Source organism: Siphateles boraxobius, unplaced genomic scaffold, assembly GCF_051911475.1.
Source record: "Siphateles boraxobius isolate OS27281-9 unplaced genomic scaffold, OSU_SipBor_1 6, whole genome shotgun sequence".
Taxonomy (NCBI): Eukaryota; Metazoa; Chordata; class Actinopteri; order Cypriniformes; family Leuciscidae; genus Siphateles; species Siphateles boraxobius.
Window position 1 is genome coordinate 28156592 of NW_027509186.1, and position 18409 is coordinate 28175000.

At 39.5% G+C, this 18409-nt stretch overlaps 1 protein-coding gene and 1 long non-coding RNA gene across 2 annotated transcripts in view; one reads left to right on the forward strand and one right to left on the reverse strand.

The window, feature by feature from the left end:
- Positions 1–534: 534 nt before the first annotated feature.
- dlc (deltaC) lies at positions 535–7181 on the forward strand. The gene is made up of 9 exons (XM_077208591.1): positions 535–832; positions 924–1157; positions 1265–1322; positions 1416–1673; positions 2082–2443; positions 2540–2756; positions 4902–5583; positions 5666–5780; positions 5886–7181. The coding sequence occupies exons 1-9, from the start codon at positions 782–784 to the stop codon at positions 5889–5891; spliced, it is 1983 nt and encodes a 660-aa protein (XP_077064706.1). The 5' UTR covers positions 535–781; the 3' UTR covers positions 5892–7181.
- Positions 7182–11089: 3908 nt separating this feature from the next.
- LOC143716254 (uncharacterized) overlaps positions 11090–18409 on the reverse strand; it is a 14238-nt gene continuing 6918 nt past the window's right edge. Inside the window, exons 2-3 of the long non-coding RNA XR_013195968.1 lie at positions 11772–11849; positions 11090–11386 (exon numbers count right to left, since the gene is read on the reverse strand). This is a non-coding gene — a long non-coding RNA (uncharacterized LOC143716254). The remainder of the gene's footprint in view (positions 11387–11771; positions 11850–18409) is intronic.

The window sequence follows — 18409 nt, forward strand, 5'->3', positions numbered from 1 at the left end:
CACGCGTGCCATCGAAACATAATAAAATGTATGTGTGTATAGTTGGTTAAAGACATTATTAGCCATTAATAGCCATTACAAATTAAATAATTGTTCCCACATCCTTAAAAGTAGTATGACAAAAGACACAGGTTTAATAACACTCCAGATAATTGTTTATAAAAAAAATGTTTTAAAAGGGGTTTAGAATTTAGGATATTCCTATAGGCCTAACCTAAATTTTAGGAACACAGTGTGGAGCATTTAAAAAATGTAGAGTTTGAAATCATTTATAAACACCAGTGCAGTGTAAATATTTAGTCAATAGGTAGCCTAATATTTAATTTGCTGTCAACATTAGCCTACTTTTTTTTTAAAGTTTCCAAACGCCTGTGTTATTTACCGTTTATGTTGTTCTGCATAGGCCCCATCTCTTTTACTATGAAATGAACATAACGCGTCATAATGCACATTTTAAAGCACCTTTTATGAGTTTTTCCTTGTATAAGCCACGCCTCCTCTTGGCTCGCTATTTAAACCCCACGCGCACTCCACACTCCACGAAAGGTAACTGACGGGTCCAAAGTCTCCTGGATCAAGAAATCTGTTTCTCTTTGCTCTGTAAGCTCCGACACAGACGACATTAACATTTTTCAAATAGTTAAGTAATTTAGCTTATTGCATTTGATATTTTTATCAACTAGCTGCTTGTTTTCCTTAAATCGTGGATACCACTACAAACATTCATATCGGACTACTCTTGCAGTCTGCTATCGTTCAGTAGCAGACAAGAAGATCCAAAATGGCTTGTTTTTTATTAACGTGTTTTTTAATTTTCATATCAGCGCACCAGGTGAGTATTTCACATGTATTTGAATGTAAGCCGCTTCTTTTGACCAGTGTTTTCACAGTGCTAATCTTATAGTCCTTTTTTATTTCCATAGGCTGAATCTTTCGGTGTGTTTGAGTTGAAAGTGCACTCTTTCACAAGCACAAGCAGTGTGTGTAAACAGTCCAGCGACTGCCAGATCTTTTTCCGCGTTTGCCTGAAGCATTCACAAGACATCATACTACCCGAGCCGCCGTGCACTTACGGCACTGGAATGACAGATGTATTCAGCGCGGACTCCATCTCCAGCAGTGCGCATATTCGCGTGCCTTTTAGTTTCAAGTGGCCGGTGAGTAGCTCAAAATAAGCCTTATACGGTTCACTATCACTTCTTATGTAGGCCTATGTATGCATACATGTATAATACATATTTAACAGAGTTTGCTGTCATTACAGGGGACTGTCTCGCTGATAATCGAAGCCTGGAACGCAGAGTCCTCTGACCAGTCAACAGGTATGCGCCCTCACCTGTTTTTATTTTATTTTTTAGTAGTTAAACTTTTATTTGTTACGCCTGTATTTAACACTTATCTTACACGCATTTCAGAGAATATCAACAACATGATCAGCCGTTTGGCCACCAAACGGCGACTCGCTATCGGCGAGGACTGGTCCCAGGACGTGCATCTCGGAGAGCAAAGCCAACTGCGCTTTTCTTATCGCGTCGTGTGCAATGAATTCTACTACGGCGAGGAATGTTCGGTTTTATGCCGCCCAAGGAGTGATGCGCTCGGCCACTACAACTGTGACGCCGCTGGAAACAAAATTTGCCTGCCGGGATGGAAAGACGAATATTGCTTAAAACGTAAGTGTATTCAAAAACAGAACGTAAGTGTTTTTTCGAATGTTGTGCATTATTATGTGCACCGTAGAGATCATGAAAAAAAATCGCGGCCAAGTTCAACGGTTTACGCGGCCACATAAAACTTCTAAGTTAGCTTTTGTTCACTTTAACAATAGAAGCAAATGGCATAATTCAACAAGGACACGCGTTGAAACCTAATATGCTCTGCCTTCCGTGAAAAAGGCGGCATGTGTTTCTTTTGTGTGTGTCCCAGCTGCTTAGTTTAGTACTTAACAAATACTTGATGTGCCTGAGCCTCTAGAAGGGGGTTGTTTTATGATGCCAGTCATTCTAATGCCCCCCGCCCCCCCCCCCCCCCCCCTTTTTTTTTTTTTTTTTTTTTTTTTCCTCCCTCTTCCTTTTAAACAGCCATCTGCTCGTCTGGCTGTAGCGAGGAGCACGGTTATTGTGAGGCCCCGGGTGAGTGCAAGTGCCGCCTCGGGTGGGATGGCCCCCTCTGCGATGAGTGCAAGCGATACCCGGGGTGCCTGCATGGCACCTGCAACCAGCCATTTCAGTGCACTTGCAAGGAAGGCTGGGGTGGCCTGTTCTGCAACGAGGATCTGAACTTCTGCACCAATCACAAGCCCTGCATGAACGATGCCACCTGTACCAACACCGGCCAGGGCAGCTACACCTGCATTTGCAAGCCAGGCTTCAGTGGCAAAAACTGCGAGATCGAGACCAACGAGTGCGACAGCAATCCGTGCAAGAACGGAGGCAGTTGCAACGTAAGCAGCCAGTTATGACACTATACACTTGAGTTTTGTCCTTTCTTGTCTTTGGTGGAGCTCGAACGTTAATGGCTTTTGCTTTTTACTTCTCAGGACCTGGTGAATGATTACACCTGCACATGCCCTCAAGGCTTCTATGGTAAGAACTGTGAGGTCAGCGCTATGACCTGTGCTGATGGACCCTGCTTCAATGGAGGAACCTGTACAGAAAAGGGGACCGGTGGCTACTCCTGCCGCTGTCTTGCCAGTTACATGGGCTCCAACTGTGAGAAGAAAATCGACCGGTGTAGCAGTGACCCCTGTGCCAATGGTAAGCACATTGATAAGCTCATCTCATCTTTGGTCCTAAATGCAAAACATTCCAGCAGTGATGGACGGTAACAATGTATTTTTACATAGTTACTGTACTTAAAGTCCCTGTAAAGTCAAAATGAAGTATGTGTTCTGAGTTTGTCATGTCACAGAAAAATGTGTTATTAGCCACCCAGCCAAATTTGAATGATAAAAAAGCCGGCAAGTACATAAAATAAGCTATCAAAATCTTGAAAAAAATGAGCAGTAGTGCTCTCAAACGCTGGGGGCGTGTCCGCTGGCTGCGCTGAAACCACGCCCACTCACGGTAAAGCTGCCGTTGCCACACTCAACTGTCACCCGCTACAGCCGGAATGGATGCTCCCAGCAGCTTATTAGGTTAATTATAGCATAAGCACACAAGGCAACTTAGACTCATTGGTGGGCACACACTGCCAATGACGGCACCAGTTGTCGGCGCGACGGGAGGATGAAGGCCGAGGCGGGAGATAGTCGGTTCGGCCCCATTCACCAGTAACAGCGGATCAGTGAATCCCAGTTGTGTCCGACGAAAGTCTATAAAACTATCCCGTGTAAAATGATCACTACAGAGGCGGGTTTTGGTGGTGATCCTCAGCTCTCCATCAAGGTGGCTCTGTTTTGTAAATGATCGCATCCAGGTAGTACGCATTTCCGTGACGAAGACATAGCTAACTAGCGAACTGTAGGCTGTAGTAACAAATAACAGTACTGACAGCAACTCGCGATTGAGCGCCAAACTGATGCGAATGTGCTCTAGTTATATTGTTAGTTGAGCGGCCAGCCTCAGCGGCTCTAGTGCGTCATCAAGTAGGGGCGTGTCCAGGAGCTCAGGGGCTCCAGTGCGTCATCGACCCGGCCAAAAAATCCGTAAAATAGCAATGGTGAAAAACTGTTTAACTGTCTAACTCCACAATTCAATACTTCACAGTTCACAGTCTTTGTAATATGTTTTAGCAATACATTTCTAACATTTATAATGTGTTTAGAATTTTTTTTAATTGCCTTTACTGGGACTTTAAGTACATTTTTCAAGTATCTGTACTTTATTGGAGTATTTTTATTTTAGGGGAACTTTACTTATACTTCACTACATTCCAAAGCATAATATACTTTTCATTCCACTACATTTCATAAAAGCATGTGGTTCCTCGTTATTTTGAACTGAAGAAATCGTCACCCGCTCCGTGACGTGATAGCGGTGTCCGTTTCGTGAAACAAGCTGATTCTTTTCAATTAACCTGTTAAATTGGTACGCAAAACTCACAGAATGATTCATTTGTGAATTGGACTGATCCGACTGCATCTGTTCTCGAGTCGACAACTCGCTGATTCAAATGATCCGGTCGGAGCGAGTCTCCAGTTAACAATTCACTGAATTTACAAGTCAGACTCAAGAACGGGATCCTCGGAGATTGAGTGCGTGACTGATGGTGTGAAAAGTAAGATACTAATGCCAAATTTTAGGATTTATTATTGTAAATGAAAATCATATTTAGGTCACGACTGTCAGTTGCTTTATAAATTAAATCTGCCGTAAAAGGTGAGGTGTTTAAGCCCATAGTATCAAATGCTTGAATGAAAGCAGTAGAATGGAGTATACATTTTCAAAATAAATATACATTCATCAAACAGTACTTTTTAATACTTAAGTATGTTAAAATTCAAGTACTTTTGTACTTTTACTTAAGTGAAATTGAAAATAAGGACTTAATACTTTAACTTGAGCAAAAGTACAGATACCCTAATAAAAGATTACTTAAGTCCTGGATTTGTGTACTTCGTCCACCACAGCATTCCAGCGTCCTCCGCCTCAGGCAACTTGCTGATCCTTCAGTTTTTTTTTGTTGTTTTTTTTTTTAGATGCATCCACAGTACATGACGTACTACTCATGCATGATAGAAAAGACGCCAGTGAGGCTATTACACTGATATGAATGGCAAGATAGAGCTGTCATAAAGCAATAGACCTTTATTAGTCTCAAAACTTTACCATTGCATTCCCAGGGGTTATAATTGCTCTGGTTAACTCCCTTGCCCTTATTCAGTTCACCTTCCCTTATTTTTAGGCTAATACCTTAACATAGTTTGTGATTTTAACTTCCTCTTTGGGGCTTTTTTAAAGGTGGCCAATGTCTCGATTTGGGTAGCAGACTGACATGCAGATGCCGCTCCGGCTTCACAGGCTCACGTTGCGAAATAAACATAGACGACTGCGCAAGTGACCCCTGCCAAAACGCAGGCACCTGCGTGGACGGCATCAATGGCTACACCTGCTCATGCACGCTTGGCTTCTCAGGCAAATCCTGCAGCGTCCGCTCTGACGCCTGCAGCCGCATGCCCTGTGAGAACGGAGGGACCTGCTACACCCACTTCTCCGGGCCCGTCTGCAAGTGCCCCCCAGGTTTCATGGGAACACGATGCGAGTATAACGAGAAGCCCCCTGTGACCAGCCCTTCTCTTCCAGCGGCCATGGTGGTCTCATTTACTCTAGGCCTCATCACTCTCACTCTTGTCATCTGCGCTGCCATCGTGGTGCTGAGACAGATGCGACGGGACTGTAAAGTCACCTCGACCACTGTGCGCAACGACCTGGAGTCCATCAATAACCGTGTCTCCTTGAACCCGTCCTCGACATTAGGTAGAGAGAAGGAGGCCTTCCTCATTCCTGGTGGTCCGTTTAAGGTGTCCAATAAGGATGTGGCATTCAGATCTACCACTGTAGACACTCAATCAAATTACAAGCAGAAGATGGTGGACTACAATATGAGCATTGACGAAAAACCTACAAACAACAAGCTAGACATGTAAGTTCGTGTTCATGTTTTCCGGCTTTTATTTGATGGCACCAAATGTGCAAATAAAATGTTGATGCGTTTTTCATTTCAGGAAAAACTCTGAATCTACATTGTTAGTTCCACCTTTGAACTATCCGAAAGAGGGTGTGTATCAGCCTGTGTACATCATCCCTGAACACATAGAACAATGTGTATTTGCTACTGAGGTAAGAATCTCTAGACATTTTTCTCAGTTTGTTATTTATGATTTCAGTGTGATGCATTCAAAGAACGTACGTTTATAGTTTCCTTCTCTTTTCGTTCTTCTTCAGGTTTAACAGTATTTTTTTTATCTGGATTCCCTTAATCACCAGAGGGCCCGACCCCCAGAATGTTTACAGTCTTAAAGGACAAAAGGAAGACGTGAAGAGAGTATATATTATATCTGCATTATATTATTTATTTATTCATGCTGCTCAGTAAAAGGACTACTTTTTGATATGGACATTTTGCGAAGACAAAGCAAGAGACTTGAAGACTTGCATTATTTGCACTACTTTCTTTTCCTCTTTTTTTTTAAATGACCCAAATAGAATTTATACATATTTCATCATATTTAAAATGTACCTAAAGAACAAGAACTCTCTGGAAGAGCTGAGAAGAAACAAGGATTCATTAATCACAGAAGCCTTGAAAAGGAAGAAAACAGACATCCTGAAGTTCATCTCACTCTATAAATCACATGATGCCCAGTCAATCAGCCTTATGGGTGAAGAAGGTGCAACTGAAGGATCTGGAACTGTGACCATGGAGTATTTTATAATTTATATATTTTCGGATATGGTTCGAAATGCTATTTATCAATGGATCTGTGATGATAAGCAATCAAAGTTATCGAAACTAGCTGTTTCGGCTGTGAACAAATGTCTTGGGAATCTACAGTTTATTATGGCTGTGATTTTTCTTAGTGCCTACAATGGATTTGACTATCAGTGATGTTCACTCAAACCAAACCTAATCTTGATTAAGTGCCTCGTCTTTTAACGTGTTATAGCTCAATGAAGAAGTTACTCCTTAGAAACACACACACAAAAAAACTTTTTTAACTACAGGAGTATGTTTTTCAACGAGAAAATGACTTGGGTTCAAATTGTTTAAACAGCAGTGCATGATGGATGTTGTTGTGTACAGCTTTCATCCGGTCAACGTTCACTGCTGCCAAGCTATTTCCGACATTCCCAGGGCTTGAAAGGACCAGTGGGTTCAAACTGATAGCCTCATTATTGTCAAGATTTCCTGGTTTTGTGAACCTTCTTGCATTAGGGTCTTTTTCAAAAACAAAAAAAAAGAGTAGAATTTTTTTCTTTTCTTTTTTCCTTTTCCTTTTTTCTTTGTATGTGCCATTTGTTTCCTAATATTTTTTAAAACCATTTAAACCAAAATTGATACTTTTATATTTCATTCTTAATTTAACAATGCAATATTGTACAAAATATTCATACTATTTAATTGGATTGTAAATAATTTGTATTTATAAAAGATAAATGTATATATGTTTATGTATTGTGCCTTTTATCAAAAGGCCAGAAATATATATTTTTTCATACAATAAATCCTGAAATAATTTACTTTGTATCATGATTTCTTCATATGAAACTGATATCGGTTATTCCAGGATGGATCTATTCAGCTTTTAGTCTGAATCAGATTAGACTTTGTTTTACCACCTATGGTATAAATGCAACATCCAAAGAACTTATAAATGAATGTTATACCCTATGTGATTATTAGAAAAGGAAATTATCTAGACAGCTGTAGAGTACAATTTTCTAGTCAAATTAATCAGAAAGCATTCCAATATTAACTTCACTAATTCACATAAAGTAATTATTGTGTTGTATAACTAGTTTGGCAGCCAGATTTGCTGTCCGCAGCTCTGGTCAGAGCATGAGATGAAGGCAGAGAAAATTTTGATGGGTTATTATTGGTCCTCAGACAGGATCACCTGCCATTCACCCCCCCATTCTTCCTCTTCCTCCATTCAAAGAGAGAAGCCGAGGCTTGAAAGGGGGATGGAGGATTGAGCCGCTCTAGCTCTCCCTAGGGAGCATTGACATGTGGGCCCAGCCTGGTCTGACACCTGTCCTCAACACCAGCCCACAGACACTCAAATATGTCTCTGTACAGAGACCAAGCATTAAGATTTTCTATTTATCACCCCAAAACTCTCAAAAATGTATAAATAATTATAAAATCATCCTGAGGTAACTGCTATTGTACACTACTGTTCAAAAGTTGATGGTCAGTAAGTAATTTTTCGTTAAAGTAATTAATACTTTATGGGTGCTCTAAGGCTAAGCGATGTTGGGTGACGTCACTTCTTGTTCACGTTCGAAGTTTTGTCAAACAAAACGGAGGCTAGCTAGACCCTCCCTCCTCCTCATCAGTGCACTAACCCCCCAAACCCCACCCCCAAATCCTTCTTGTCGGTAATTGGCTGGAACAGTTTGTTATATTTCGTGGTGCGGGTTAGCCCAGTTTGTTTTTGTTGCTGTTTGTGGAGCCTGGGGTGTCTGTAGAGACCGCGTTTTTTTACAGTGTGTTCAGGGGACAGTAGGCAGATAGCGGATAGTGAGGAAATGTTTGCTGTACAGAAATGATTTGGCCTAAAAAACGCATGGCATCGCTTAGAGCAACTTTAATTCAGAAAGGACACATTAAATAAATATATTTATGAAGATTTTTTTATTTTAAATTAATGCAGTTCTTTTTAACTTTCTATTCATCAAACAAACATATTATGCAGCACAACGTAATAATGGTAAGAAATTATTCTTGAGCATCAAATCAGCATAATTAGAATGATTTCTGAAGGATCATGTGAGACTGAAGACAGAGTAATGATGCTGGAAATCCAGCTTTGCCATCAGAGGAATAAGTTAAAAGTTATAAGTTATATTAAAATAGAAAACGGTTGTTTTAAATTGTAATAATATCACACAATTCTACTGTTTTTACAGAATTTGATTGGCTTAAGAGATATCTTTCCAAACCTTTTTTCTACCAAACCTTTTTAAATGATAGTAAGTGATAAACATATAAATGGTTTCTTGTATTTTCATTTAGAGGGTTAGTTCAACCAAAAATGTCGTTCCAAATCCGCAAGAACTTCGTTCATCTTGGAACACAGGAGACTCTTCTGTGTCAGTCTCCTATGTTGTAACCACATTGCAGCGCTTCCGGGTTCTACGTCAGAATGCCGATGTCAATTGTCCGACGCGGTTCACGTGAGCACCTTGACGCATGCGTGTGATGCTGACGCAGGAGCTGGCCAATACAAAACCGCCGTTCTGGCGTAGAACCCGAAAGCGCTGCCGTGTGTTTACTATGTCAACAGCGTAGGAGACTGACACAGAAGAGAAGAAATTCTTCAATAAAGTCGTCGTTTTTGTTTGTTTTTTTCGCACAAAAAGTATTCTCGTCGCTTCATAACATTATGGTTGAACCATAGTCACATGGACTATTTTTAACAATGTCTTTACTACCTTTCTGAGCCTTGAAAGTGGTCTTTGCGTTGCTGCCAATGGAGGGGTCAGAAAGCTCTCGGATTTCATAAAAATGATCTTCGTTTGTGTTCCGAAGATGAACGAAGGTCTTACGGAACAACATGAGGGTGAGTAATTAATGACATCATTTTCATTTTGGGGTGAACTAACCCCTTAACATTCCATTAGCTTCAAGTAGCATAGCATTGTAGCCTATTCCTGTAAATTACTAATGTTAGCACTCACTTATGCTTACAGTCTGCTTGATTTTTAAACTGATAATAAAGTCTCGATACGGAAGTTTACACCCCTTTCATACTCTTCATCCCATCTGTCCGCTCATCGGTCTTGTTTGATTTGCGGGAGTCTAGAATCTTTTCCCTGCAGTTTTCTGTGCCTCTCAGATAAGCAGGCACCTGCGGCTAAGCTAATTGGTCACAGTGACGTTAGCTGCACCATGAGCAGAATATGTTGGTCATAGATGGGTAACACTGAGTTTCCCTAACGTTTCATATCAAACTGAAAGAAAAAGAAAAGGCATGGTCAATCAGTTCAGTTTCATGCAGTGATAAGTATCTTTAGACTGAATATCACCATCAAGGTTTTATTTTTAAACTGATTGGTTTTGTTTTCTCTTTCAAGCTTTGTATTGTCAGGAAGTCTGCAAATGTGTGAACCTACGCCCTGTTAATGATATTGCAATAGTGATAAGGCTACATGATTAACTGCTTTGGCATTCTTATGTCATAATGTAGGCCTATTAGAAGCCAACGATGTTCTTAACGTCCAACTTTGGTCACTTAGCACTGTTGTGTTGTTTGAACTTTTTGACCAGCAAATTTGAACTGGCTATATGGTAGGCCAAAACAGGATATATTTGTATACACAGAGCTGGGAGTGGCTTCTAAATGGTAAGATGCGAGGCAAGGTTTGTTTGGTAAGAGAAAGTCATTTTTTAGAATAAAAACAATTAATGATTAATTCACACTAAGAACAGTTTATATAACTAACTATAAAGATAACAATAACAAGCTTCCACATGAACGCTCAACAATGTTCTGTTTACTATAAATGTGTTGTGCAGTTTTGTCATGCCGCTTTAAACACTCACGCTCTTTAAAGCCTGTGGATTTAAAAAAAACAATAATTCTTCAAATGATTTAAAAAAAATTGTTCCTCTGTGTGGTTTTTCATTTTTGTTGTGGTGTGAACTTCCCTATTCTCATAGAATTAGAATCATTATTAAAATGAGTTAGTTATAGTGCTTGGTGTGAACAGGCTTTAAGTAGTGTGAGCAGTGTGTTCACACAGAAAGTTCACACAGAAAAATGCACAAACAGATAATGAAGTGTGTAATGTTGGACATTTATCACAGCCTTCCCTACATGGTGGATGGGGCTATTAAGGCTAAACATGCTAAAGCTAACAGCAACACATTATGTGCATTTGAAACATTATTTCCTTCAAATGGAACAGCAAATCGTGAGCTTAGAATTATACAGTTCTATCTCCGTTTAGGGTAGTTCTGAGATATTGAGCATCAAAGTTTTTAAATCCCTGCTGTTTTGTGAGATGGAACCTTTTTATTTTATTAATAACTACTAACAAAATATTTTTTTTTACAAAAATAACACCACACAGGCATTAATAAACACCTAATGGATAAGATTATGTCAAAAACTCAATTTCGACCAAAAGTGGAGATAGAACCATATAATTCTAAGCTCACGAAATGTTCCTGTACATTAAAAAAACCTGATAAGTGTTCCATTTGATATGACAAAAATTCATACACTATATGGCAGTGTACATAGCATAAAGTGTCACATCAATGACTACTACAAAGGAAGTGTGGTTGAGCTGCCGTTAACCATATTTGATGTGCTCTATGTTATGCGAGTTGATTAATGTTTATATATGAATAAAAGTCCAAATTAAAACCAGTTCATCATATAAAGCAAATGTGTCTCTTCTGAAGTCTTAACTTTTTACTATTACTTTCACAATGTTTCTATTAACTTTTTGTCAAAGTAGAAGGAACTTTTAATGTAGGTTTCATTAAAATATCTTCAATTGTCTTTTGAAGGTGATCGAAAGTCTTTTCGTTTTTGGTTGAAAGGTCTCTTGAACTCGTGAATTGTAGTGTTGATTTGCAACTTAGCTAATGCTAACAGTCCAGCTAACTGTGACATCACTTCTTAGAAAACCAAGCAGTGGTTGATCAACAATCGGGATTCCATCGTATTTCCCTTTTCTTGACTGAAGAGTGGGGGATGTCAGGGTTGCCTCTGTGAACATATTGAGCATGCATGCATTCTGCGTATCCCTGCAGGGCGAACGACTAAATACCATAACTGTCCCAAACATTGCCTTGAGACATTTCCAAGTAAATCGGTAACAGTTTAATCTTGTATAATCAATAACAAATCTTTAATCTCAAAAGAACATGATGTCATAATGCCAAAATAATTTACTGTAATCACTTTCTTATTTAGAGACAGAACATCAGCTTCCAGTCATAACTATGAGTGAAGTAATTTAAGTATCCACTGTAATTACTGTAAAATGAAGCAACAAATGAAGATGAAGACAGAAGAAAGAAATGAAGACAGAAGAAAGGAGGGAAAGGACTAAGCAGTAAAAGGGAGAAACCCACATAGATTAAAGACACACCTGTCATCACTACATCACTGCTGATTTCACCCCTCTTTCTTCTTTACACGACCCTAAGAACCCCGTCTGGAGTCCATCCTGTGAAAGAGAGAGAGGAAATGTACGATTCACGCACATGTTCTAAAAGGACAGTTGCCAATCCCAGCTAAGCTCATATTCTCTTTTCTTTTTGATGGGCAATGACAAAGATTTACACATGGTGATCTGATGGTCTTAGTTCATTATTTAAAATTGGTTTGTGAGTGCATGTGCAACATAGGTCATTAGGTGCATATGGGACAAAATAACAGAAATAATTATTATAAAAAATATTTAAATATTCTGTATAATGTTTCACATTCATTGACATAAACCATGTTTAAAACGTAAACTGACTTTTCTTCATGCACTTATTTATTATCTGTGTTGAAAACAGCTGAGCTGCTTGATATTTTTGTGGAAATCATGATATATTTTATTTCAGAATTCTTTGATAGATAGAAAGTTTAAAAAATAAAATCTTTTGTAACATTATTTATAATTTATGTCACCTTTTTTCAATTTAATGCATGCTTGCTGAATAAAAGTCTGTTCTGATCTTTTATATTGTCAAACCCAGCATAGCAACATTTGGCTCAACCAGTATTGTGAGTTTGGGGACGGGGCTATCTGTACGTCTAGCCAACGACAGATGAGGTGACTGTTTAAGTAACTTACATTTACATTTAATCATTTAGCAGATGCTTTTATCCAAAGCGACTTATAAAACAAGAACAATAGAAACAATCAAACCAACAAAAGGCCAGTAATATGCAAGTGACTAGTCCAGTTAGTCTAGCACAGTACACGTAGGGAGGTGTTTTTTAAAATATAAATATATAATAGTAAGTGTTACCATTAATTGGTCAAGAAAAAAGATGTGTCTTCAGCCATTTCTTGAAAATGGCTAAAGACTCAGCAGCTCGGGTTGAGTTAGGCAGGTCACTTCACCAGCAACAGTCAAGGTAATGGCCCGTGAAAGTGATTTTGTGACTCTTTGGGATGGCACCACAAGACATAGTTCACTTGCAGAACACACTACTTCAGACCTATACATGCCTCCAGAAGCTTGAGTTAAGGTATAGGGGTGCAAAGCCAGTGGTTGTTCTGTAGGCAAAACATCAGTGCCTTGAATTTGATGCGAGCGTCAATTGGCAACCAGTGCAAGTTTATGAAGTGGTGTGGCGTGTGCTCTCTTCGGCTTGTTAAAGACCACTCTTGCTACAATATTCTGGATCAGTTGCAGAGGTTTGAGTGCATGCTGGAAGGCCTGCCAAGAGAGCTTTACAATAGTCCAGTCTGAATAGAACAAGAGCTTGGACAAGGAGTTGTGTAGCATGCTCCGATAGGAAGGGCCTGATCTTCCTAATGTTGAACAAGGTTAATCTGCAGGACCTCGCAATTCTAGCAATGTGGTCTGTGAAGATAACTGATCATTGATCACAACTCCAAGGTTTCTGGCTGTCCTGGATGGGGTTATAGTTGACAAAACTAACTGAATGGAGAAGTTCTGATGAAGTGTTGGGTTTGGTTGAGAGCACATGCAATTTTGTCATCACAAAGTTGAGTTGAAGGGGGTGGTCCTTCATTCAGCATGAAATTTCTGTCAGGCAGACTGAGATGCAAGCAGCTACCATCGGATCATCTGGCTGGAATAAGAGGTAGAGTTGTATGTCATCAGCGTATCAGTGATAGGAAAACCCATGTTTCTGAATCACAGATCCTAGTGATGACATGTAGATGGAGAAGAGAAATGGTCCAAGCACTGAGCCCTGAGGCACCTCAGTAGCTAGATGTTGCGACTTAGACACCTCACTCATCCACAACACCCCAAAGGACCTACTTGAGAGGTAAGACTTGAACGGAGTGAGGTTTCAGAGATGCCTTCATCATGAGGGTTGACTGGATGATCTGGTGGTTAACTGTGTCAAAGCAGCAGACAGATCCAGCAAGATGAGTACTGAGGATTTGGAAGCTGCTCTTGCCAGTCTCAGATAAGAGACTGGTCAGTTTTGAAAACAATCGCTACTTTACATTACATTACCTTCAAATACATTTGAAGTATTGAGTATTGAAAAGTTGATTTTAAATGATTTTATATTAATTTAATTTAATTTAATGTAATACCTTAGTACTTCAGTGAAGCTGGAGACTATGTGTGTGTGTGTGTGTGTGTGTGTGTGTGTGTGTGTGTGTGTGTGTGTGTGTGTGTGTGTGTGTGTGTGTGTGTGTGTGTGTGTGTGTGTGTGTGTGTGTGTGTGTGTGTGTGTGTGTGTGTGTGTGTGTGTGTTTATCTGTGGGGGTTTGAGAGCTCTGGGTGATTGTGAACATTTTTATGGCTTTTTTAAATGTATTTTTACAGCTTTGTATGAATTTATGAATTGAAAATATAGAAAATATGCTTTAAAATTTCCCACATCTTGGGAATTTGCAAACCGGATTTTAATGGCTCAGCTTCATTGTAAATTAATTGCTTTCTTGGTTGTGTAAGTTGTTACAGGTAAAATGAAAGATGACAATAAAACTTTGCAGTACAGCTCTTTGACCCATTACCACACATCAACATGTCATGGTAAGAATGAAACTCTACCTGCTCCCCCACTTACAAGTCTGATAAATATCAGCTACACCCTGATCTAACTGCCTTCTTTCATTTTACTATAAACCTTTGGCTTCTGTCACAAGATATGCATTATTGAGAACTTAAAGGAAATACTTCATGTGTGCTTTGGTACGTGTTTGCATATGTATAAAATTATTGGTGAGCTCAGGAAAATATAGGGGGGAGTTTGTCTATCTAGGATTCAATTTTGCCCACAATTCCTTCCCTCATAGCTTCCTGTTTTTGGGGTATATATAGTTCTTGACATGGGAAGGGAAGTGGACCTTATTCTGGCACACTCATCACTCCTAGGCCCCATTCTTTCCTTTAGCGTGAGGAGGAAACAGTGCATCTTCCTGACCACACACCCTCGATCGTACACGTTCACTCATATACAAAAAGCCAAAAGAAAGTCAAGAAAAGTCATAATTCAGTTACACTAAAAATGTCATGTGGTCTGAGCATAAAGTAAAAAGCATATAAATTGAACATAAAAAGTAACGGTTTTCTTTAATCATAATCTTTTTTTAAATTAATTACACTTTTTTTAAGGTAAAAAGTTTTTTTCCCTATAATATATTTAATAACAAATATTAAAAGTTTGGTGAGACGCATAATTGATATTGATAAAATAATATTAAACAGGAATTAATATGGTTTTCTTTTTAAGAATTGTATTCTAATAAATATTGAAATGCAATTTTTATTCAGAAATTAATAATGTGTTTATAACAGAAGAGGTGTATTCAAGTCTCTGTTTATATGAATTGTATTTTTGATGTAGACAATCGTTCAAAAGTTTAGGGTCAGTTTATAATAAATGAATTGATACGGATAAAAAACACTGAGCATCATGTCATTGACCCATCAACAGGAGATTTCACAATGTAAAACATTACTTTGTCATGTTAGGAATGTGGTTGCAGTGTTGTCTGTACCGAGACATCGTGAGGTCAGGGTTTGACACCACCCTCCATGGTTCAGCTGCCGGGCCTCCGAAAGTCAAAGGTCAGAACGAATAGGAAGTGCCCAACACAAATATAGGCCCCACTGACGGAGTGGATTTTTCGGAATTGGATGTGGAGGGAGGAAAGAGAATGCGGTATGGGTGGGTGCTGTCACAGCAGGCAATAACAAAACAGAGAAAAAAAAACATGCCAGAGCAAGAGTCAACAAACCTAATTTCAAAAGAAAACAAGAGACCCTTCCTTCTCACTGTAATTAGTGCCACACTCTCAATGTGCACTTACAGGGCAGAAACACTGCTAAACAAGTGCATTGTCTCACATTAGACTGAAAGAAGAAGAAAAAACTAACTGAACAGTCACTAGATTTCCTGCTATTGTCTCTGAGGGAAACGTCAGAGGTGCTTATGAGCACTTCTGATATGATTGAGGAATCCAAAAGTGAGCAGATATCAACCAAAACATAAATGGACCCCACTGACTTTCATTATATACAAGAGAAATAAAACCCAGAGACATTACAAGAAAGTAAATGAGGGTGAATAAATGATGACAGAATGTTCATTTTTGGGTGAGTTATTCCTTTAAGTGTCTAAACATGCTTGTTTGTGCTAATGTTATCTTTTTTCACTGCTGTTGTTCCTCTTTCTAGCAAAGAGCAGATGGAGGCTTCTTGTCTGCTTTGCAAGCCCGAGAAACAGCAATGGCAACATTAACTCCCACACGTAAATAAAAACAAGAACAGTGGGATACAGACCGAGAACATTATCCCCCCACGTGCCTCCCCTCCAAACCCCGTCCCAAGAGAGGAACTTTAGCTGAGGATGGTGGGGTTCGTAAATCAGCGACTGCCAGTGTTGAGATTGAGACTGTCTCTTTACATTCTCCCAGAAGAATTATGAGCTCTCATGCTTTTTCTTTCAGTTTGCCCAGCACTATGATACTGCCTCATCTATGAATGTTTTTGAAGGCTCAAATCTTGATCTGTTTCACCATGAAATTAAGACTGTAGCAATATTTGTGTGCGTGTTTGTATATGAGGTCTGAGAGCCCTCTAACAGGTCATTATTTAATGACCCTAAAGAGGCAGAAGATCTATGTTTAAAGGGTTCTAGTCTGGTATTTCTAAGTGTATCAGAGAGAAATGGCTTCTGCTGGACATTTGCAATGCCTTTGGTTAGAGAGTTTTAGGGGTGATCTAAAAGCCCAGTGTTTGGTGGATAGTGTCTTGAGGGAGGCCTGTATCCGGCAGGCTGCTCCCCTCTGACCCCGGGCAGCGTGGGAAAGAGAATACAGGGAACTGGCGTGACCAGGGACATTAACTCAGATGACTCTAGCAGACCTGGCCGACCACCTGTCCACCTCAGACATCAGTCAGTGGAGCTTCGCCAAACCCCTTTTCTCCCAAAGAAATGGGGAGGAAGACTGACCATATCCAAGTGGCAAAAGGTACATGACGTGAAGGCCAAGTATGGTAACCCATACTCGGAATTTGTCCTCTGCATTTAACCCATCCAAGTTAGTGCACATACATTAGGTGCAGTGAGTAGTGAACACACACACACACTGCATACCGTGGACACACACAGGAGCAGTGGGCAGCCATTCACTGCGGCGTCCGGGGAGGGATTGGGGGTTAGGTGTCTTTCTCAAGGGCATCTCAGTCATTTCCTGCCGGTATTGAATTGTACCCACAACCTTCGTGATCACAGGGAGAGAATGCCTGATTATGAATTTTGAAATGAATTATAATTCATTATAAATTATAATTTTGCATTATTTTAAACTTTCCACTCAAATTGTAGCAGTTGTATTAAATTTGAAAATAAATAGAAGCGTTTTCACTTTAGATCTCAAGACTTCCGTATGGATCTCAAAGCTTTTGGATGCTAAACCATTAGAAATAAATCAGGCATTCTTGAATCTCGATAATGCATTTCTCTCCCTGTGATCATGAAGAATGAGGACAGGACTCCAGCCAATTATGAATGTGGAGGTAAAAAATTTGAGAAAACTGCATGCTTCCGTTGCATCATTTAGGTTATGAACCGATCACTGAAAAACAAACAAGAAAATACATCAAAGTGAAAGATACCGTCATTTGTTGAATATTACTTCTGCCTGACTGAATACTTTGACTGTGAGGTCACCAATATCTTGTACATTATCTTCAAAACTGCTGACCAAGCCTAAGAGGAACTCATTGTTACAGTGTAAGTTCTTATAACTCCGACAGCTCCATTAACTGCACAATGGAGTCCCATGTGGGAAAGGAGGTAGAGGAAGGAAGCGGGTTTCAGTCTCACTCAGAGAGAGAGACAGAGAGCCACGATAAGAATCTACTGAGTGGAGCAGGAAGCTTTTCCGTGGGGGAAACACGTTGAAGGACATCTTGGACTGACCCCTGTGCTGGATCCTGAAACTGGGTAATCCAGTCTGACGAAACCACTGGCCAACGATACAGTTCAGGAGGAACGTGCTCATCTTATCTGTTGTGTTAGCGATTTGCTAACTAAAAGTAGCTTGACAGCAGCAGCTCGGCTGTTAAAAAATAGTCACTTTTCCAGTAACAAGCTACTTTCCATATTAGTATAACTTAGCTACTTTAATTAGCAGACTGAAGAAATCAGACTTGCCTAAAAATTCACCCTTCCTCTTTATTAGTCATTGAGAATCTGATTCATTTTAATGAATCAATTGTTGAATGATTCCTTTGGGTCCCTATACAGATCCATGTGCAGCATTGTACATCTTGTTTTCTAGCGATATACAAAAATGTTGTGTGAAAGGGGCTTTAGGAGAGGGATTGTTCACCCAAAAATTAAAATTCTGTCATCATTTATTCACCCTCAAATTGTTTGGTTACCAATTTTCGTCAAAATATCTTCTTCAATACAGGTTTGGAACAACTTGATTTTTTGGGGGGTAAACTATACTTTAAGTTACAGTACATAAATTATGTGTTTTATAAGTGTAAAAACTTGAGCCAAAGCTTAAGCTTTTATTTTTATATTTTCAGTCTTCATTTAATTTAGTTTTAGTCATTTTGTTGT